Raw genomic sequence first — 22,914 nt, 5'->3', positions numbered from 1 at the left:
CTAATTTGAATTGTTAAATCATTACAAATTAAATTTTAAAAAAAAATACATTCAAAGATAAATTAAGAATATTTAGATATGGTACATTTTAAATATTAAATAATAATTTAAACACAATAATAATTTTTAAATATTTAAGAACAATATAAATGTATACTAAGAACATAAACTACTAGAAATATTTTTAATTTACAAAAATTCAAATTGTTACAACTTTAAGTTAAAAAAGGGTTCTGCTTCATTCAAAAACAATTGATGTTGAAGAGGGCCAAAAACTAAGTCAAAAGCATTATATTTCATGTAAACTCTTTGGTAATCTTAAAAAACAGCAATAATTTTAGTTTTTTTATTAGAAAATGGTGCCAAGATTTGTTGGTTTTTCCAAAATTGATAAATATCATTTATTCTTGATTAGGAATATTTCAATATTTTCTAAAAATTGAAATGTTTTTTTATATATATATATATATATATTTCTAAAAGAAAAAGAAAAATAAAACCTCTCTTTCAGGCTATGATTGCATCAGTGCAAGTAGGAGAAGATCAAAACAATGTTGAACGACAACGGATTTCTCAAGAAGAAGAACTGTATAGACAAGATGTGACAAAATTAGAAAAGGATTTATCGTAAGTTATAACTTGTATTCGGTACAACTCAGTTTACGTATTTGCTTTATAGATTTGAAATTAGAGCAAAGAGTTGTAATAAGAAGTTGTGTTTGTTTTCAAAATCATTATTGAATCATGATAAACTATAAACTAGATGAAAATTTTTTTTAAATGAAACAATTACTTTTCAGTATTCAACATATAGTACAAGAGTTAAAAGCAACCAAAAATGTTTGTTTTGAAATGAAAAAAAATGATAATATTCTGAGATATGTAATATTAATTAAAATATATGAAATTTAAAATTAACTGATGTATCAAATACAATAATTTTTATAAATAATAAATTTATGCATTGGATAAGTATGCTCTGCATCACTATAATCACTATAATTGAAACAATGACCTAATAGACTTTGTCTATAAATTTCTAATAATGTTTGGCTTAGAAATTTGCACTTGGCCATTGAAAGCACTCTGCCATTGTTATATATTTTGTCATTGCTTCAGTGAAATTTTCTGAATGAAGAAATTTCTTATTTTAATTACTGTTACCAATAATTTCATGAATAATTTTGTTGTACTCACTCCATACTTTATCAAGTAGATTCATTGCCAGTAATGTCACAATGTACAAATGTGAATTTATTAAACTAACATAGTTTAACAATATTATGATGTATATTTATGATTGTGATTATGTGTGTATTTTAATAAACAAGCTCTATATAATATGTATTTATTAACAATTCTTTTTGTTAATAAATGAAGATTTTTAAAATAAAGCTGTTAATATTTTATAAATGTTTTTGAATTTTAAATGACTTTGGTAATGATATTTTTTATTTCTGGAAACCAAAAATTTTAAATTTGTTTATAATTTGTAATTGATTTTTATTTTATTTTATTAGTTTGTTATTTATTTATATATTTATGATATTATTATGAATAAATTTAATTTAAGACTGAAGTTTTTATCATCTTTTGTTAGAGAATTAGAAAATCAAGTTGAAGAACTTAGAGGAAATGTCATTAATAGAAGATGTCGTGTAAACATATCTGATGTGGAAAGTATGGCTTTAGTCCTAAGTAGAGCTAGTAAAAATGTAGCTGATTTGAAAGGTAAGTTATATAAAATGTTAAAATTTCTTACTAAAAAGTACAATTATATAAGGTGGATTGCAAAAATATAAGGCCACCCTAATTTTTTGGAATAATAAATTTTTATTACACTTAAACAAAAAATTAATGACAGGAATAAATGTAGATGTAAAAGAATTATTTATTCTATTTACAATTAAAAATAAAAATGAAAATATAATTTTTTATTCAAAAAATCAAAAATAATGATGTTGCAAAAATGCCAGTTGTATTTTTGAGGGATTTATAAAAAAAACCTTCACTATCATCTATAATTTAATAATTATAAAGAGATAATACTACTTTGAAATTTCAAATAGAGGCATAATTGAATTTATAACAACATTAATTGTTGTGGTAACTAATTTTAACAATAAGTACAGGTAAAACCTAAACTGCCTTTTGGGTACAGGTAAATCAAGACACTCCATCAAGCTGGAAGTTCTGCTAGAGCTATTGCAAAACAACTGAAGAGATTGCATTGTAGCCAATTAAAGCAGATACTAGCTCAGCCAATAATTATTCTAATACACAAAATAACACCTTTTACTTATAGCTGAGATAATTTTAATTAGAAAACTAACGTTTTCGGCTTACTCAACAAGCCATCTTCAGGTTCTAACATTCGAAAAAAGGAACATTATCGTTCCATTAACAGAATACAAACGTTTGAAAAAATTCAAACCGTCCGTAACGGACAAAAAAAGAAGAACATGGTAATATAAGTAAATAAATATACAAAAATAAATAAAAACAAAAAAGTAAGAACAAAGTAATACAAATAAATAAATATACAAAAATAAATAAAAACAAAAAAGTAAGAACAAAGTAATATAAATAAATAAATATACAGTCAAATCGTTATAGTGGGAAACGATTCCACTGGTGATGCTTTTTAAAAAGAGTGGCAGATTATCGAGGAATGATGCCAAAACAAGCTAAGACAAGCCTACGAGTTCGTCATACATCTCTTAACTACGAATTTCCAAGTTGTTGGTAGGCTGTCAGCGTCCCTCGCATTTATGCTGTCAGCGTCCCTCGCATTTGAGCTCCCCAACGTTAGCAGGCACCGCAGAAAAAACTGAAATTTATAAAAGCAAGCTGGGAGAGGCATCAGCTGGGAGGTCCATCAGCTGTCAGTGTCCCTCGCATTTGAGCTCCCCAACGTTAGCAGGCACCGCAGAAAAAATTGAAATTTATAAAAGCAAGTTGGGAGAGGCATGCATAAATGTGAGGGACGCTGACAGCCTACCAACAGCTTGGAAATTCGTAGTTAAGAGATGTATGACGAACTCGTAGGCTTGTCTTAGCTTGTTTTGGCATCATTCCTCGATAATCTGCCACTCTTTTTAAAAAGCATCACCAGTGGAATCGTTTCCCACTATAACGATTTGATTGTATATTTATTTATTTATATTACTTTGTTCTTACTTTTTTGTTTTTATTTATTTTTGTATATTTATTTATTTATATTACTTTGTTCTTACTTTTTTGTTTTTATTTATTTTTGTATATTTATTTATTTATATTACTTTGTTCTTACTTTTTTGTTTTTATTTATTTTTGTACATTTATTTATTTGTATTACCATGTTCTTCTTTTTTTGTCCGTTACGGACGGTTTGAATTTTTTCAAACGTTTGTATTCTGTTAATGGAACGATAATGTTCCTTTTTTCGAATGTTAGAACCTGAAGATGGCTTGTTGAGTAAGCCGAAAACGTTAGTTTTCTAATTAAAATTATCTCAGCTATAAGTAAAAGGTGTTATTTTGTGTATTAGAGTAGCCAATTATATTAACCTTTGTTTTTGTACACTAGCAGGATGGCCTTCCAAGTTGACGAAGAAACAGAAATTAGCAATTGCCTGAGAAATATCAACAACAGAAACATCATTATGTGAAATCACAATTGTTTGATGTTAATGTTTACAAATCCACGCTTTCCTGGATAGTAAAATTAATAAATCATCTAGTGTATAAAAATAGAAAAGCAGTCCCATATCTAAAACAACAACAAAAAAGACTGATATGGGCCAAAGAAAAAGAGTCATGAACTTCAAAATAATCATTCTGGCAAATGTAACAAGATAATGCACTAATCCACAATGCAAACCTTACTTATTAGTGTTTACTGAATAATGGTATTGATGTCATGGATTGGCCTCCCTATTCTCATGATTTGAACAGCATAGAAAAATTTATGGAGTCTAATAGCTAGGGATATGTATGCAGGAGGAAAACAATATTACAGTATTGAACAACTCAAAGCTACAATTGCGAGTGGGGAAAAAATCGATTTAAATATGTTACAAAATTTTGTTAACTCTATTAAAGATAGAGTTTACAAGGTAATTTTAAAAAATGTTAGTTTCATTGGCTATTGAAAGTCACTATCCTTATATTTTGCAACACTATTATTTTTGAATTTCTGAATAAAAAAGTTATATTTTTTTTATTGTAAATAGAATAAGTAATTCTTTTACATCTACATTTATTCTTATCACTAATTTTTTATTTAAGTTTAATAAAAATTTATTATTCCAAAAAATTAGAATGGCCTTATATTTTTTCAATGAACCTTACATTATAATTAAAGTTGAAAATTTGAAATTTGTACATGTATTGTTAGATATAATTATATTACTGATATTCAAAATTTCAACGTTTAATATAATTTTCTTAAGAAAGAAAATCAATTAATAGTAAAATTAATTTAAAAAATTGATATTTAAGTATCAGTTTATCAGTTAAATTGTTCATGACAAATTATTAAAGTTATTTGTCAAATCAGTTATAATTTAACTATTGTTACTTAGAATTGTTTACTTGATTGTTATCTTTTTGAGCAGCAGTTTTCAAACTGCAGACTTATAGATTTCTGCTGTCATCCATCTGTTCTTCAGTCCATCCATTCTTTCTTAATCTTGAGAACAGAGTTAGATAGATGAAAATCAAGACCAGATATGGAAAGCTTAGGGGCCAGAGGCTCCAATTAACTGTAAATGAACTTCCAATCTGGATCAAAAGTCATGTGATTTTTTAAAATTAAAACATGATTAAAAATTGCAGCCCAGTAGTGTGGCCAGCTTAGAGGAGTTGGTAAACAAATAGTTTGATTCCTACTCTGTAAAATTTAAAATATGCAGCTCCTACTCCAACATTTCCCCTTTTTAAAATATCATGCTATGATTTCTTTTATAAGAAAGATACCACTGGATATCTGAATATTTTTTCTAAAATTTCTCTATAGAAAGTTGTATTACAATTTATGGTGGGAATCAAAAAATGGATATAACAAATTTACCTTGAAAAATAAGTAAATAAAGACACATGCTACATCTTAATTAGCCAAAAGAATTCCATTTTTATTAGTCAATTATCAAAAATTGATTTAATTGTTTTAGAGAAAAAAATTAAGTACAAATAAAATGCATAAAATAACAATTTGATGAATGACAATTGTCTGTAAAATAGTCTCCCCCACTCTGACTGCTAAGGAAATTGTTAATTTCCTGTCAATGATTGATATAAATACAGTAGAACGTCATTTATCTGAATCAGTTGGGGACTGGGGTTGTTCAGATAATTGATTATATACGAAAAAATATATTAACCTATCCCATGTTGAAAGTTTCCTCCTTTGCATGCCGCTTTGCGTTGAATTTTCATCAATTTTAAGCGTAACGAAAATTTTTATAATAATAATCGTGCCCATTAAAAAATTCAGCACAATGTTTAATGACAATGACAAAGTTAATGACAATGTTTCTCTTCTCATTTCTTTTCTATCTTAATATATTTTTACCAAGTTTTACCTTCTGTTTTTCAATTTTCTTTTCACTTGACTTGATTTAGTTGTGTTATACAGTATAAATTTCAAATAGTGGACACTGTTAGGACCAAGAAGTTTGTTTGTTTTTTGGAGGTACATGCCAACAGGCATAGTGTATTTTAACCTGGTCATTATAAAGTGAAGAATATGATGGATTATGAAAACAGCAAATTTGCTTTAGGAATGTTAAAATACCAAAAAGTATACATAGCATATATAATTACAATATATACAATATATTATTTATCTTTTCAGCTGTAAAAATCACATTTTAATCAAATTCTAAATAGCAAACAGATTGTATAGAATACTTTAATTAAATGGAACATAAAAATTACAACAAAATGTAAATGTTAATTAATTCATCAAAAACGACCTGAGCAGAAGTAACAAAAAAGAAAAATGTAACTTATTACAAATAGAAGTGTGGACGAAGGTCTGTTTAGGTGATGAGAGTTCGAATATCAAGTTATGACTTATGAAGGCAATTTGCTAGCCATTTCAAGGGGTAAGAAATGTATTTGGTATTCTTGTACTTATAATGTCATTGATGATCTAAGCAACTAGTAAAAATCAATATAGTGATTTATCTACTTTGTAGTTATCAAGTAAGTGTAATTTTTTGAATATTTTTGTTTTTTTCAATAAATGCTTTATTAAAAATTACTTTAGCCACCACAAAGCTGTTAAGATCATAAATTACATCACAAATGTGAGAAAACCAAATATCTTCCTACACTTTAAAGTGGTCAGCAAATCACTTTCATAACACAATCTTTGAACTTTCACCAAATAAACGCTGTTGTCTTAACCTTGAAACTGTTTTTTTTCATTGCAACTGTACTATGATTCTTGTCAAATGAACAAATAACTCAGGAAAAGTTTATGGTTTCTTGGTACCATAAGCTTAATTCCAACAATAAGACAGAAGTTTAATAGTATTAATATGTATGATGATAAATGGTGATTGACAACTTAACCATATTAGTCATCTCTAACAGATAATGAATATTGTATGGCTTCTTACAACCTGCCCTCCTCCCCTTTCCTATTTTTAGCCAGTCTTTATTCAACACATATGGTCAAAATTTGTCTCTAAAAGAGTATTTGAACCAATTCATTGTTTTAGTTTTAAAATATTTCATATGTAATTAATTCTTTCAGAATATTGAAGGCAGGACTTTGTGTTTTCATAAGGTAGGTTATACAAAACAGCATCCATCATTTAGAGTGTTTGCTATTTAGAAGTAAATATTATAGATGTCCTGTTTGAAGTGTCTGGGGATTGTAAAAATGTCTGTTAAGTAGATGTGTCCTCTATTGGGGAGTATTTGTTAATGGACTTAAACTGTATTACTCTTTTTTTCAATTGTTCATTTTTTGAAAGCAAACTTCTTTTTAAGCCTCATAATCTTTGACTGAATAAAGACTGTAAGAGATTATTTACTTTTGGGTATTGTTTTCAAGTTTATTGTTTTCATTAAAAATAATTACTGAAATCAAAAATTATTTTACTGCTTTTACTATTCATATATTCCACTTTTTTTCTATTTTGTTTATAATTAAATTTTCTTTCTTTGAGCTAGCCTAATACAGTTTAAGAAATATTTGTTTTACAGTTCAATGACTCAAACTGGGTATAAATAAATACACTATACAAACCACCAATATCCAACAAAAAAACTACAAAAATATACAAAAGGAAGCATTTTTCATATGTGTTGAACAATCATCAGGCTAACAGATCTTCACAGTTTGAATGCAGCTATTAAAACAAATGGTTCAAACAGAAGAATTACTCAGGATTAGTGATTGCCATCCACATGCTAAAAGAAGGATGACATTAGGAGGGGGAAAAGGTTGTAAGACTAAACATTGTAGAATGATTTCCATGCAGAGAGAAGTCTGCTTCTCTAAAGTTGTTAACAGCATTTTTTCTTGCAGCTTTGTAAATTTCTAATTGTTCTAAATATTTAAGCTGTTTTTTGTAGGAGGTGCAATTGCTTGTAATTGAAATTCTTTCTTATTACTTCTTATTATGTCTTATTTTAATTAATTAATTATTAAATGTTAGTAAATGTTTTGTTTGTTTGTAAATGGTTATTGCTTGTAGTTTAATGATTTCTACATTAAATCATTTGTTATGATTACAGAAGCATTCAGAATCATTGGAATGTTTTAAATCTTACATTTGTGAGAAATGCTTATTATTGTATATATGAATTTTGTTTTCTCCTGAAAATAAGCATAAATGCTGGAAAATATTTGGGATTTTATTGCAAGTGAATGACTTAAATAAAATAGAAAATCTAGATATATGAAAATATTTACAATTCCAAATCAATGAAATAGAAATTTAAAGGTTTAATTTTTTCAAAATGTTCTAAAATAATAATTTTCTTTTTTGCAGTTAACCAGCTGATAGAATATTAGAAGCATTTGTTATTTTTATTATTATTAATTAAATTTAACTTTAGAGGAAGTAGCCTGATTTAAGCCAGTAGTCATTTGGCATATTATTAATATATCAGGTTTTGAAATGTTTGTATATGTATATCACTTTTTAATATAGAATATTAAGTTCAAGTTATAGAGAATAAATTTAGTTCAAATCATAAAATAATCACTCTGTGATATTAAACAATATGCAAAATAGTTTGGATAATACTTCATAATCAAACACTTTTATATTGATCAATGTATATATATAATTTTGAATTCTCATTTTGTAGTAGTTCTTAAAAGAAAATTATATATTGTATTTATAATTTTAATATAATTTGTAATTTTCAGCAAGATTTCCTAATCTTCAACAAACTATGAAAACTGTAATGACAGCAGAAATGGAAGTTGTTATTAGAGAAGAAAAGTAAGTGTATTATCATAAGCCTTTAAATTTAAAAAGTGATTTTATTACAAAGCTAACATATTCATCTTGAAAATAATACACCAACTTGCATTAACTAATATTATAAGAAATAATATTATTATAAACAAAACTATCAAAAAACGATTTATTTAAATACTTATACCAGGTATTATAAGAACTCAAATTAATACGCCTATTCAAAACCGAATTATCGTTATCAAAATAATTTAATTCCAGTGTATTAATTTCGATACATTTGTGAGAATCGGGGGTTATGCGATGAGATCTAACCCGTTATCCGACACGGGGAGGTGATTCCCGCTCACGTGGTCAATGGATGGCAATTTAGGAGGGTGAAAATCGAGTGGGAGGTCGTGGATAAGTCGATAAGGTGTTGGCTGCGTTCGAGTAATCACACCTATTTAAGATTCTAAACATATTTAATGAGGATATTATATAAAAGATGCATACATTACTAAAAATAACAATAATGGTTATACTAATAATAATAGTTTAGATGCGACGCGACAATAATCCTTTACGGAATAACAAATGAGGTGGCTATCGGGGGTTTGACACTCGTACTCGCATTCCGAGAGATTTCTAACCCTTTCCTCTGTCTATTATTAACTAAACCTCGACCAACTGAGGGGAGAGAGAGATTTCCGTATGAAAGGCCAAAAATTACCTTGCTATCCGTAAGTCGTCGGCGTCAATTCGAGTGGAGGGCACGGAGGAAGATTGTGGATTAATTCTTTTCGAGATCCTTGACGTCACACACACCAGTGGGGGGTGTGAACACCTTTTTATACCTAATTCAAGGGGTGTGAACTGTCATATAGCCAGGATTTATTTGCACACCTGTTATTGTGGTCATGTCTGGATTTTGTTGGTACGGACGCCGGGAATTGAGATGTTTGTTTTAATTACAGACCTAAGTGCTTCGCAGAGGTGAACTTAAAATATAAATTTCTATTGACACGACAGCTCGCACCCATCAATTAGCGTGTAGCTGACAATAATTATTACAATCTTGTCTACAATTTCAATATTGTTTATGTCCAATGTCGGGTTCGACGACGATCTATGGGATTTATTACTGCTGCACGTGTCACGTGCAACAAAAAAAGTGGGATGAGAACATCGCTTATTCCCGTCTTGTTGATTCTATCGTCTATCGAATTACTGTAATACAAACGATTATTTTCTTCTTGTTTATACATATATTTTTAACAGCTATTTTGTAAAGATCATTGCGGTTGTTAACCTTAGAAAGCCTCTTTAACTTTCTTACTTCACATTCTTCCATAGAATTAAAGGTTTATAAAAGAGAATGATACTATTCAGAAAAAAGGGGGGAAAGTGGGTGTTTCGGATCCTCGCACATTATTAAATAATTATAACTGTTGCTGCTAACATTTTCAATTGTGATTGAAATCTTCACTTTCAGGCTTCTAATAGAAACATTACAGTTCCAAAATCCTTTTGGAACTTTAATGTTTTTATTAGAAATGTTTGTAGCACACCAAGGATTTTTTATATTTTCTAAAGATGCTCCTAATGACTTTAGATAAAGGAAAAACTGTTTGATGAGTTTGAATTTTCAATTTAAAATTTTCCAAATAACTCATCACATAACCTGCACATACTTTTCTAATTGTTTATTAAACATGAATAAATAATAAGTGAGATATTGTGTTATCTATGTGAATTAATTATGTGTCATAAAGTAACCAGTGAAACATATGGCATCTCACAAAAATAATAAATAGCATACTGTTTGATAGCATAAATAAAATGAGATGATTGAAAAGTTCATTGATATTTTAAGATCATAATATTTATGGAAAACTTAAAAAATTATATTGTAAATATGGCTTTGTAAATTGAATTTAGAATTTATTTTAAATCTTATATTGCAAAAATTATTGTTTTGAGTAATGTATATTACATTTTATATTACTTTTGTAGTTAAAATAAGACTTTGCAAAAACTATATTTTCACTAACTCAACAATATCAATTTTAATTCTTTGTTAAAGATTTTTGAAGGAAGAACCAGACAGATTAGAAAATGCCTTAAGGAGGTGTAAGAAATTGACTGGTACTTTAGTAACACTTAAACGGTAAGTCATCATTTTTATGTATGACATTAAAATAGAAAGCCAAACCACCAGATTTACATCAGGATACTTTTTCACGATTATATTTAATTAATTTCTAAATACTTGGTGCCTAATGTTACACTTTAAAGACAATCTCTTATTAAATTTAATAATTATAATTAAATGAATATTTATTAAATAATTTAGAATATTCTGAAGGAAAAGAATTTGCCTGAAGCAGGGCTCAAATCTGCAACTCCCACTTACTGTGCAGATGTGTTGCCAGTTTGCTACCCAAACCTCCAGTGTGATTTCCTCTTCCAGACTGTTTAAATATGATATAAGTGGTAATGCATCTGCATGGTAAGTGGAAGATGGCACCTAAAGCCTCCCTCTACGTACAAAGTATTTAGAAATTAATTAAATATATTTGCAGAAAAGTAGTTTGATGTAATCCAGTGACTGTTTGGCTTTACAAATTTATTGAATTTTGTGATGTTTGTTTAGGCACTAAATATTACTAGAATTAATTTGTTATGAATAAAAAATAATAATAAATTTACATCTGCTATTGAGTTGATAATTTTAAAAATAGATTTGAACATAATTATTTAAATTTTATTAAATAAATAAATATTGTTAAAATAAATAAGAATTTTCAATACTTCTCTGTTCATTCAAACAATATTTTAAGGATCAATTCTTTACTTAGAAAAAGTTTCGGTGAATTTTATCTAGAATATTTTGAAAAAAAAAACTGTGAATGTGCAGTATTACATTTCCTGAATGAAAACACTGCTTATGAGATATACTTAAAATCATGGTTAATACAATACAAGGGACTGACAGCAACACACACACAAACATACATCTCTACTGGCTTATGTACTGTATATAAACATGGATCAGACTCATCCATGGACTTCTGGAGATTGGTTTTATGTGGACATAAATAAGAAAAACCCATTCAAGAGAAATGAGATCCAAGTGTAACAAATGTTCATATTCCATACATTCCACACTACTTGGGTCCTAGTGCAAGAAATTCTTCCATTATTCTTCAGATCCAGGTGTAATTAATTCAAGAAAATAATAGTTATAAAGTATGAGTAAATGAATTTGTTTTATGAAAAATATGGTGTATGACAAGATACTGTAAATACCCCTGTAGAACGAGGTCTGCAGGGCTAGACAAGAAAAAAAAATGAACAAGTCGGCTTAACAAGTATTTGTCATTTAAATTAATTCAGTTTTGATACAATAGCGATAATTACATACAATGTGGACTATCACAAAATTGACAAGGGGCACGTGATATACGAGTATATAATCAATTGCCACACACGTTTACACGCTTCCTCTCTTTCCTCCTTCGGGTTTCGGGAAGTTTAATGACAAGTGGAAAAATAGGGCGACGAATGGCGCGTAACAAAGAGAAAAAGAAAATTACAAACTAATATTACTCATGACAATTTTACACCGCATACAGATAATTGAAACAAAAACTAATCTGGTTGGACGAGTCCTCTACCAGTTGTTTATCTCTTGACTAAGTTGTATTCCACTGTTGTGTTGTCCTCAGTTGGGTACGAATGGATTTTCCTATCTCATCTTCCTTCCGTTCTCGGACCTCCCGCACTTGGCGCCTCGATCTCGTGTCCACACGTAGCCAGAACACTGCAACCAAAAACCAAAAAGTGTCCTAAAACGTGAAGTTCCTAAATTTATATTTTCCACTCTCCGGAAATCCGCTTCATTTACTGTCCCACTCTGGACCAATCAGGAGGTTCTTCACGTACCCTATGGTGACATCATCACAAAAATCCACGCAACATGGTACAAACCAAGAAAACCCGATATATACAAAAAGGAAACCGAGAAAATAAAATAATAATAATAATACATAGTCGCATATCACTACAATACTTTAAAAATACCTATTTATCACTTAACCATAACTGAAACTCTGATTACGATAAGTTGTATAAATGTTTTTTACCTTGTTTTGAGACATAAGTAATAACAATCCATGATTGCAAGCAAATTCTATTGTATAAAATACCTACTAAAAATGGATAATAGCAACCTAAGTATATACTCCAATAACTATAGTTTAATATTACAAGATTATGTATTTGACAAATTCTGTTAACAAGAATGGAATGGTTATAAAAGGCATATACTATATGTTAATTATACAGCTTGTAAATATTTTTCTCAAACTTACCTTTAAGTGATATTTTATTATATCATTTATTGTTATAAATTTTTTGTTTTAACTGATATTAATAATTCTAATAGATTGGCATCAGTACAGGAACAGCGTCATTCTGCAACGCATCCTCTTCCAGAAAAATCATCATCTGCTGATGGACCACATTCAGATGGAGAAACTCATGCAACTAAGGTTGGTGTATATCACCATGCACCTATACATCCTCATTTTTGTAATATTAACTGCATATGATTTTTAAAAATTTAATATGAATTGTATAGTTGTTCAGTTTGAAAATATATTGTATTCAAGCTGAATTTATATTTTTTTTATAAATTAAATTTATAAAATTATTTTTAATTACAAAACATAATTTGAATCCAATATAAAAATTGAAATAAAAATAATAATTAAAGGATTCTTTTGTAAACTGTTTGATTAAGAAGAAGAATATATCAATTTCAGGCTAGCACAGAGTTGAATAATAATAATAATTTGTTCCAAGAGAAATTTTCTAGTCAAATCTTAAATAATATAATGATATAATTATGTTTATAAAAATTAATTTAAGCATGTATTTATTTCCAATAGTTTATAAGTATTTGCACTATTTATAAATAACTTTTATTGATAATCATTTACATATTTATTTTCTGTTGAAGAAAATTGTATTTCATTGAAGAGACTAATAATTGCAGAATTTTCTAAAATTTAATAACAATTACTATGTATTTTAAATATGCTCAAAAATATGTAAGTAATTTATATATGATAGATTAGCAATTTAGTCATTGAAAACCATATTTAAATTAATTTCTTATATAATATTTATTTATTTGTCTTTACATAAGAATAAAACATTTTACTTTGGAATACATCTTACTTGTTAGTACAGTTATGCAATAATATTTCAGATATATTTTCAATTATGTGTAAATGAATTGAAGAAAATATCCAGAAACTATCAACGATGAGAATTGTTTAGATTAGTAAAAGATAATGAAGTAGCAAATATAAAAATAATAAAGAAAATATGCAAAAAAAAAAATTATTAAAAGATCAATAATTCAGTGAAAACAATAATATGATCTATTTATTATAATTTGTATACAATATATGCTATTCTGATGTTTATTAAACATAAGATTAGTTTTCTATTTCAATGCGGTTTTATTCCTAGGTATTGACTACTGATGTTAAATATTTGGTAATGATTATTTTATAGTCTTCAGGAAATATTCCCTTAAGTGACCTTCTAAATTTTCTATGAATTTTTATCTATTAGATATAATTCAATGGAATTTAATCAGTCTTCAGTTTCAAGAATGTATTTGTCAAATTCATTAGTATTCTCTTTATTATTTTTTAATACAGTATATTCTGTATTATAATTTTCTACAATGAATTTTTTGAACTGTAAATGAAAGAAATATTTTAAAATTCTAAAGGCATTTTCAGTTCATTTCAAATATTTTTGGCTAATTATTTGAGATCATTAAATTATTAAAAAAATAACAGTGATAATATTAAAATACTAAGATTAAAAATTAAAATTAAAATTTTATAATAATAATTATAATAAATAAAAATTCCAAAAAAAGAAAAAGAAAGTTTCTATCTTGTAATAGTGTTGTATTCAAGACTTGAAATTCTGATCTAAATTTTATGAAAAATTTGTTTATTTTTAATTTAAATTATTATAATAATAAATTTTGTTTTAAAATATATATATATTATATATGTATTTATATACAAATCTTGTATTCTATAAATTTAAATGGTCGAGAATAAATTCTATTCTTGAATAATTTTGGTTATAATTATTATATTAAAGTACTGAAGCAATTTCTGTCATGAAGTTATATTAATACATTTTGAAATTGCTGTTATTTTTTATTTTACTCTAATTTTTAGTTACTGTAATTATTTAAATTTGTTGTATTACTGTTCTTAAATTTTTTAATATTCTGTAATTTTTAGGATATTTTAAAACTGTTTTTAGATTCTAGTTTTCATAAATAATCTCAACTTTTTGAATTATAATTTGACTTTTTTTTACTACAGTTTGTATTTTATAACAAATTCTAGAATTTTTCAATTTTATATTATTATTTAGTTGAAAATCTTTGATTTCAAAAATGTTAGCAATTTTCTTATTCTTTCATAAAATATATTATTGTTATTATGTTCTTGTGATTGCAGATGGTTAAGAAACTATTAAGTAATGTGAGGACAGAAATTTTGCTTAAATAAAATTAATAAATTATATAGTAAACACCAATTTTTAAAGCACAAATGATATAAGAATTAAAAAAATTACCTTTTTGTACAGTTTTGGTAATATAGCCTATATATTTTATTATTATAAATGTTCTTTGAAATTCGATACAGTTAGTGTTTTTTATATGATGGTTTCATAATAGAATAAACAATTTCTATAAAGACATGATGATAAATAATGTAAATTTGTTTTACATGAGTGAGTTTTTGAGTCTATTTTGGTTTTAATTCTGGTATTTTTATATTTGGCTACCAGTTTGAAAAATTTTTGAGTTCAGATGTTTTTCATTTTTTGCAAATTCTTTTACATAAATATATTGCTATATATGAATTATTATGTAATTTTTATTGTTGCTTACAAGTAATATTTAATAATTTGTATAATTGAAATCTAATTCTCTCAATCCTATAATTATATTAACTGATATTGTGATAATAAGCTTCTTATTTTTTTGACACTGAATTCTAATTTACTGTTCAAACTTTAGTGAAAGACATTGTTTTTGAAATATTTTGTGTTTTTAGAATTTTTTTTTAAATTTTTTATTTTCACATAAATCAGAATTATGAGAGAATATACTGTCAACCAACTTTTTGTAATTTTTGAGGGTGCTCTATTCATATTCAGTAGTTGACATTTTTTTTATTATTATTACATAATTATTTATACTACATACATACAAAATTCTAATGCTATCTAATCAAAGGGATATCTGTGTATATATATATGATGCCCTTTGTTACAGCTTGTTCTCCCTCCTTTTTTTTATAGTCTTCTGGCACTGCTGTATCTAACATTCATATTAGATTAGAGATATTTTGAGAAAGTAAACAACAATAATTCAGATTCAAAGTTAATCATAAAAATCTTTAATAAAATTATAGTAAGATGAAGACAAGGGCAAGAAAAGACAGAAATGTTCTTTTTATAGTTAGAAATATACAGTATGTCAAAAAGCTTTAGAAGTATTAGCTAACAAAATGACTAATCCTAATCAATTCTCATATACACAAACTATCAAAATAAAAAGTAAATACATTAAGTGGAACAGCATGCAAAGCCATTCTTATATGGGAAATTTGCATAAAAGTAAATGTCCACTAAGCTAGAACAATACAATGCATATCATTCTGCTACATCAGGACTCTTTCAAAATAAGGAAACAAATGTTTTTGTGGGTGCTGGAACCCTGAAGCACCTAGAGTCAGCACCATAGCTGTCAATCATTTAAGATTTGTGTCATTATACAATGTAGCACAACATTTTTTGTGAGTTTACCTTATATTTTATTTTTCTTCTCTTTAATTTGGAAATTATCTAGCATGACAAAGAATTCTAGAAATAATGCTAGCAAATTGAACCTATTAATCAGCAATTGTATTTTTCTATGGTATAACCAAAATATTGATTTATTAATTCCTGTAGAAAAACAGATTCTGAACCAAGAAAGTAATAAAATTTCAACCATTGTTCCAATTATTATGAGAAATATATAAATTCTTTAGTATAGCATTTATTTATATATTATTTTTGTTATTAATATTTAAGAAATTATTTTAAGAAAATACTGTATCAATTTGTTAAATGATATTTATTAGTATTATCAACAGAATTATTAAACCATATAGAAATGCTATATATTTAAAAATTTGAATCATTTAACATATATTATAAGTATTTGCATTTCCTATATGATAAATAGTTTGACATATTATGCTATTGCCTTAATATGGCAGCATATATAGTAATAAAATAAGTTTTTCATTAGCACAATTCATGAAACTGTTTTGTTTACATTTCATTAATTTGTTAGATACACTGATAAAAGAATTTTTTAATCTATAGAATAATCAGTAATAATATGAGAAATAAAATTCTCATAATTGAAGTTTATCCATTTCAATATTTTTGCTGCTAAAATTTATTAGAATGATATTAGAGTACTTTTATAAAGATGACAATAAGAATATCTAAAATTTAGTTTCAAAAATCAGTCAAGTAACAACAGGTAGGCAGACCTTATAATTTACAATCCATATTTCAGAATCAGTGAAAATGAGTTCTAAAACTGATTGAATATCGGTTATTTATTAAAAATTACTTAATTTATTTATTTATTGATCTATAAATTGGTGATATTATAGTGATGTGTTAATAAAATTGCTCTAAATTATTTAAGGATTCTATAATCAATTATTAAAAACAGGCAAAACTAGGAACATCTGATCAGCCTAAAACAGGACTACTTCTTATAATCAATATTTGTAACTTTTTAACAAGTTTTATATCTTACAGAATTGAAATAATGATGTGATAGATTAATCAGAATTGTAGCTGATATTGAATGGTTTTACAAAATGTTTCAATTGTATAAATCATGTAAATAATTATTGTTTGAGTATATATAAAAATATCTATTCTAATACAGGGTGATCTTAATTAAAGAGTAGGTATTCAGAGCTCCCTATAGAAAGAACTATTGGGAACTGAAGTATTCATATTAAGTATTCATTAATTATATATTAATTGGGTTGCAGTTTGAAAAAAGTGTAGACCTATAAATTCCCACTGTTGTCCATCTGTTCATCTTTCCTTAATATTGAGAAGTGTTAAATAAATGAAATTCAAGACTGCTGCATATAGAAACCTTAGAGGCAGGAGGCCCCGATTAACTATACATGAACTTTTGATGCAAACCAGAAGTCATGTTATTTCAATTAAAAAATTTTCTCCTGAAAGAAGTTAGATGACCAGTATAACTTCATTGCTAATGGAAAAGTATGATGTACAGGGGCAAAAACACTACAGTACTAATTTGAGGTGGCAAGCATATATTTTAAAAATTAAACAAATTAAAAATATGATTAAAAATTGCAGCCTGGCATTGTGACAACGTCACAATAAATAATTGCTTGTTATATAATTAATTTAGTATTGATATTGTCCTGAATATGCATTTTTGATTTTTTGGAAAAGTTTTACTTCAAAATTCAGTCACTAGGATAAAATTTGGCCCTGCTATTCCTTTACCGTGCATATTATGTATGTTTTCTAACAAATTTTAGGAGTTAAGAATGTAAAATGCAGTAATTTTATTTCAATTTTAGATGTGGAATTGATGAGTAAATCAGATATATGGCTCTCTGTGCTCACCATCTCCATGCTATAAAAACTGCATTTGATGGTGGAACACAACTGATCTGTGTGAAGTTATCACATGGAAAATTCTATTTTTTAAGATAGCTAGGTTGACAACAAGATTGTTGTCAACCTAGATGAAGGTTGTCTTGATAAATGAGAACCATGATCAAAAGTCCTGGGTTCAGATCTGGTGATTGTGGTTGCCATGACACACAAAATGATCAGCTGATCAGCTAATCAGTCATGTGAAAAGTATTTGTGGGGGCTCACTAGAATGTGGTGAATAAGAATTATGCTGGTTTAGAATATGAAAAGGAACCTAACATATTATCTTACTCCACATATTTACTTAAATTCGATATACACTGGTAGACTGAGATACATAAGTAACAGCTAACAGAGTTCAGACTATCGATGACTAGTGAAGCATGATTCATGTGTTGTGTCCTCTGAGTCCAGGAAGAAAAGTGTAGTTCTTTTTAATGCTGTGTATACTAATTTTCTTACATGCTTCCAGTTGATCTTATCATGATCTTCCACAAGACGTAGTTTGCATCTGCAACACACAGTTGAAGTAAAGCTTATACTACACATTTAAGCCAATATTTGCAAGTACACCATCTTGCATAAGGATTATAGTGCTCAGATAATTTCTCTTCTGCAGTTCAGGAAAGACATAGTTTTGCAGCATCTCTTCTTATCTACTCATAGCAACATTAACAGAGAATTATCGCTAGCCCAGGTACAGAATTTTCTTCAAAAAAACAAGACTAATGATAAAGGATGCTGTGAAACTATACCACATTATTTATTTTTGGTGAGTGCAATGGAAATTGTAGGTGAACATGTAGATTTTTGTCAGACAAAATACAAGTATTTGTGAATGTTGACATCGTGCAAATGAGCCTCATTGCTTTACAGAATTTTCCAGGCCCATGAAGTGTTCTCCCCAGAAATTTTTACTAGTTGGACCAGAATGAAGCATTAGCTGGGTATACAAAAAAGATACTGCACAGCAGGGCTGGATTATCGAATAGGCAAAGTAGGCAAATGTCTAGGGCCCGTAATTCGGAGGGGCCCGGCTTCAGTAGCCATTACCTAAAAAAAAAAAGGTCAACAGCCATCTGTGCATCAGAAGTAATCTCCGCCACGAGATCTCTTGCACCATCTAGAAATATTCCTAGGGCCGCCTCTCATAGTAATACTGATGTATGGTTATGATTCATTTTCTAAATTTAAACTTATACGTCGCGACATCGCATATTCGATGTAGTGTTCAAGTTGCTCGAGTGCAAAGTTATTACAATTCAATAGTGTTTTATAAAACAGTTAAAAAGGGTGACACTATGGTGTGACTTGGGGTGACACCACGATATCCGCACCGGGTGTCACCCATGCTAGCTACGCTAATGTCACATTATATAAGATTTGTTTAGAAGCAACTTATTTAAATGGGGCCCCAATTTAAATTTTGTCTAGGGCCCGCTAGAGGCTTAATCCGGCGCTGCTGCACAGTATTTTTTATTATTTGTAAATAAATTCCTTTAATAACAGTACAGGTATACCTCGCCTTACGTTGGTAATTGGTTCCAGGAGAGGCGACGTAAGTTGAACTTACTTGTGTAGTTACGACGTAAGTGAAAACTATGGTGAAAAATGCCAATAACGAGCACTTAAAGACCGCTAAATAAGACGACAACACAGAAACACAGATGTTTTCATGTTTTGTTCTTTAGGATTTATGATGATTATATTAACATTTACTGTAAATGTACATATTTTAATATGATTTTATGTGCTTTTAATGCTTTTCTAGTGATATTACAACTTTAATATTTGTGGTGGACGGATGTAAAGTCAAATAAAATGACTTAAACTTGATTTTTATTTTTCCATATACTTTTTTGACAAATGATGTAACTCAAGGTATACCTGTAAAAGTGGCAGTGGCTGGATGGCCAAGCAGTCAAGGTTAGCAGCCTGCCACCCTGGGGGACCCAGGATCGAATCCGGACGGGTTGAAAAATCCCCCAGGAATTTTTTGGGGGGTGGTCCATCCGGATATGTTGGTCCCTATCCCTCACCACCCGGCCATCCCATTGTGGGCCTGGCCGAACCCATAATGGGCTTGCTATAAGAGGCCCTCTTAGTGTCCACAGGGCGGAAATAGTTACAGTTACAAAAAAAAAAAAAAAAATACCTGTAAAAGCTTCAGAATTTCAGTTTACTGGTATCTTCATGGAGTGCTACCAACTAAAAGCTGATGTCATTTTTTCTTTGCAAACACAAACACACAAACACACACACACACACACACACACACACACACACACACACACACACACATGACGTAAATTTATATTCCAATTTGAGGACAAAATTTAATTGCATAATTTAACCACCATTGGATCCATCATTGGGATCCTTTACATTTCATAAAATATTGCCAGCTATCAAGGAGGCTCAAGCAGCTTAAGGAATAATAAAAATCACAACTGAGAAATAAAGAACATTGAAGAGCTCATAATGGAACCTGCAACTGATCTGACGACAGAAGAATGCCAAGAAACTCGGCGAGATATGTTTTCTTCTGAAAAAGACAATTAATGCTGATATCTGCTATTAATCATCTTTTGAAGAAGTGGGGGATGTCAGATCAACGGTCTTAAAATGGCATACAAACCAGGTTGAGGTTAATAGGCTTGGGGATCTCTACAATTACAATGCTATTAATTACTTCTGAAAAATCCTGAAAAAGAGAGAAATGCAATCGACATTAGACAGATTCTTTAACCCCCACAAACAGAAAAAACACGACTAATAAAAATGCAAGACTGTGTATACACGTGTTTTTATTATTACATGTAAACATAGTAAGAAATTATATATTTTTTATTTTTTGGGGTCTCCAGAACGAATTTATCAAATTCCCATAAAAACCTACGGTAAATCGATAATCGGTTAATGAACATATTGGATAGCAAACAGTCTTGGAATGGATTATGTTCGTTAACTGATCACCCTCTGTATTTTTAATTTAGATATTTATTTCTTATGAGTGAAAAATATAAACAAAATACAGTATATTGTTAATATTGTAAATATAACTTGTGTTTGTATATACTAAGTAAAGTTCCAATGCAAAAAATTTCTGTCATATTTAGCTGAAAAATTAAATTTATATATAACTTGAAAATATACATTTACAAGTTGTGATTTATGACAGTGAAGTGTCAATGGAGTAGTGCTAACATGGTGTTATCTGCAGGTGTGCCACACACTATTAAACTTTAATTTACATTAAATATATAAAGTTTGATAAGCATTTGCAATATGTTTAGTTTTTTGTTATATATTTATAATAATTAAATTTTTGATTACTAATTAATGATTATTAAATAAGAAAAAATCATTTCAGCGTGAGTTCTCAAGTGTCATGTCACTTCATGCACACAACAAAAGGTAATTGTTTCAATCTTGGCTCAAGTCCTTTGATGACATGTGCACACTTATACATTTTTAGCACCAAGAGGATGAAGATCCGGGACTACTAGAGGTATTGCCCGGGTGTGAAATGAAGAGAAAAGTAGTATTTAGAGAAGAGGCAAAGGTGAAGTATAAAGAAAGATAAGAAAGAAAATGAAACAGGAAGGCTCATGGGCATCTACATCGTTTTATTTATCAAAACCAACAAAATGTAACAAAAGATTGAGTACAGAGTGGTAACATGGATACAAAATTTGTGTACAAAGCCCACTACTACTTTGGGTACGGAAAAAAAGGAAACAAACAGTGTATACAAATGTTGAGCATCAGTAAGGAAGTTATACAATAGAGAACACAAAACTTGAAAAACTTCCAAATGACATAAAGCTCACCTGCCTGTGGTATGGAAAACAACTATGTACAGCTATATACAATACAGACCTTTTACCAAGCTTCTGGACAGAAAATAAACATATGTTCACCAAAACTGCAGGTACCGATTTGCCAATATGGTTATTTGACAGAGTATATCAATCCAAATATCAAAGTTTACAAGTACAAACACTTATATACAGTATTTACAACTCGGCCAATTGCCAAGCTTCTGGACAGAAAATAGACTTTAGTCCCTTTAGACTCGTGGGTACAGGGTAACATGTTTGGGTATTATTCAGAATTGGTATTCTCTGTTAAACAAAGTGTAAGAGTAGAAACAGTTATATACAGTATTTACATTACAGACACTTGCCAAGCAGCAAAACAAGAGAAAGCGTATACCCACTGTTGGTATATGCTTTCTCTTGGGTACAGAGAACTGGGTATAATTATTATACTGAGTTGGCAATTGCCAACTTCTAGGAGGAGAAGTTTACATATACCGACCACACCTTGTGGGACCAGGGTAACCGCTATTTACAGTTTTTACATTGTAGACACATGCTCAGCTCCATCATGTGCACATGCAAAAGTTATTTATAACTTTACAAACAGTGGAGACTGGTTTAACAGCAACAGAATGAACTAATATTATGGTTTAATGTTCGGCAAGGTAATGGAAACAATAAAAATAGTAAAAATTATTCAAACAAACATAAACCTGAAAAACTATCCAACATATAAATAAAAATACAGTCATTAAATATGCTTTAATTGATACATATCTAGGAATGTCCCAATACCGCCAATACTGATACTGTATTGATACTTTTCTTTGATACTGAGCCTTTTTATATTTGATC

General features: G+C 28.5%; 1 protein-coding gene across 11 annotated transcripts in view; it reads left to right on the top strand.

Annotated features, from left to right (window-relative positions):
- LOC136978689 (coiled-coil domain-containing protein AGAP005037-like) overlaps nt 1-22,914 on the top strand; it is a 526,382-nt gene that overhangs the window by 439,432 nt on the left and 64,036 nt on the right. For 10 of the 11 annotated variants that reach the window (XM_067274447.1, XM_067274453.1, XM_067274444.1 and 7 more), the window contains 5 exons: nt 512-627; nt 1,601-1,731; nt 8,374-8,449; nt 10,491-10,574; nt 12,855-12,960. In XM_067274447.1, coding sequence (XP_067130548.1) covers nt 512-627; nt 1,601-1,731; nt 8,374-8,449; nt 10,491-10,574; nt 12,855-12,960 — 513 coding nt within the window. Of the gene's footprint in view, nt 1-511; nt 628-1,600; nt 1,732-8,373; nt 8,450-10,490; nt 10,575-12,854; nt 12,961-13,948; nt 14,269-22,914 lie in introns of those variants that run through there. The other variant, XM_067274452.1, reaches the window with a different exon arrangement.

The sequence above is a fragment of the Centruroides vittatus genome, unplaced genomic scaffold (assembly GCF_030686945.1).
Source record: "Centruroides vittatus isolate TY-2023 unplaced genomic scaffold, ASM3068694v2 contig_549, whole genome shotgun sequence".
NCBI lineage: Eukaryota > Metazoa > Arthropoda > Arachnida > Scorpiones > Buthidae > Centruroides > Centruroides vittatus.
Note: the sequence above shows the minus strand (reverse complement) of the source record. Positions and strands in the feature narration are given on the sequence as shown.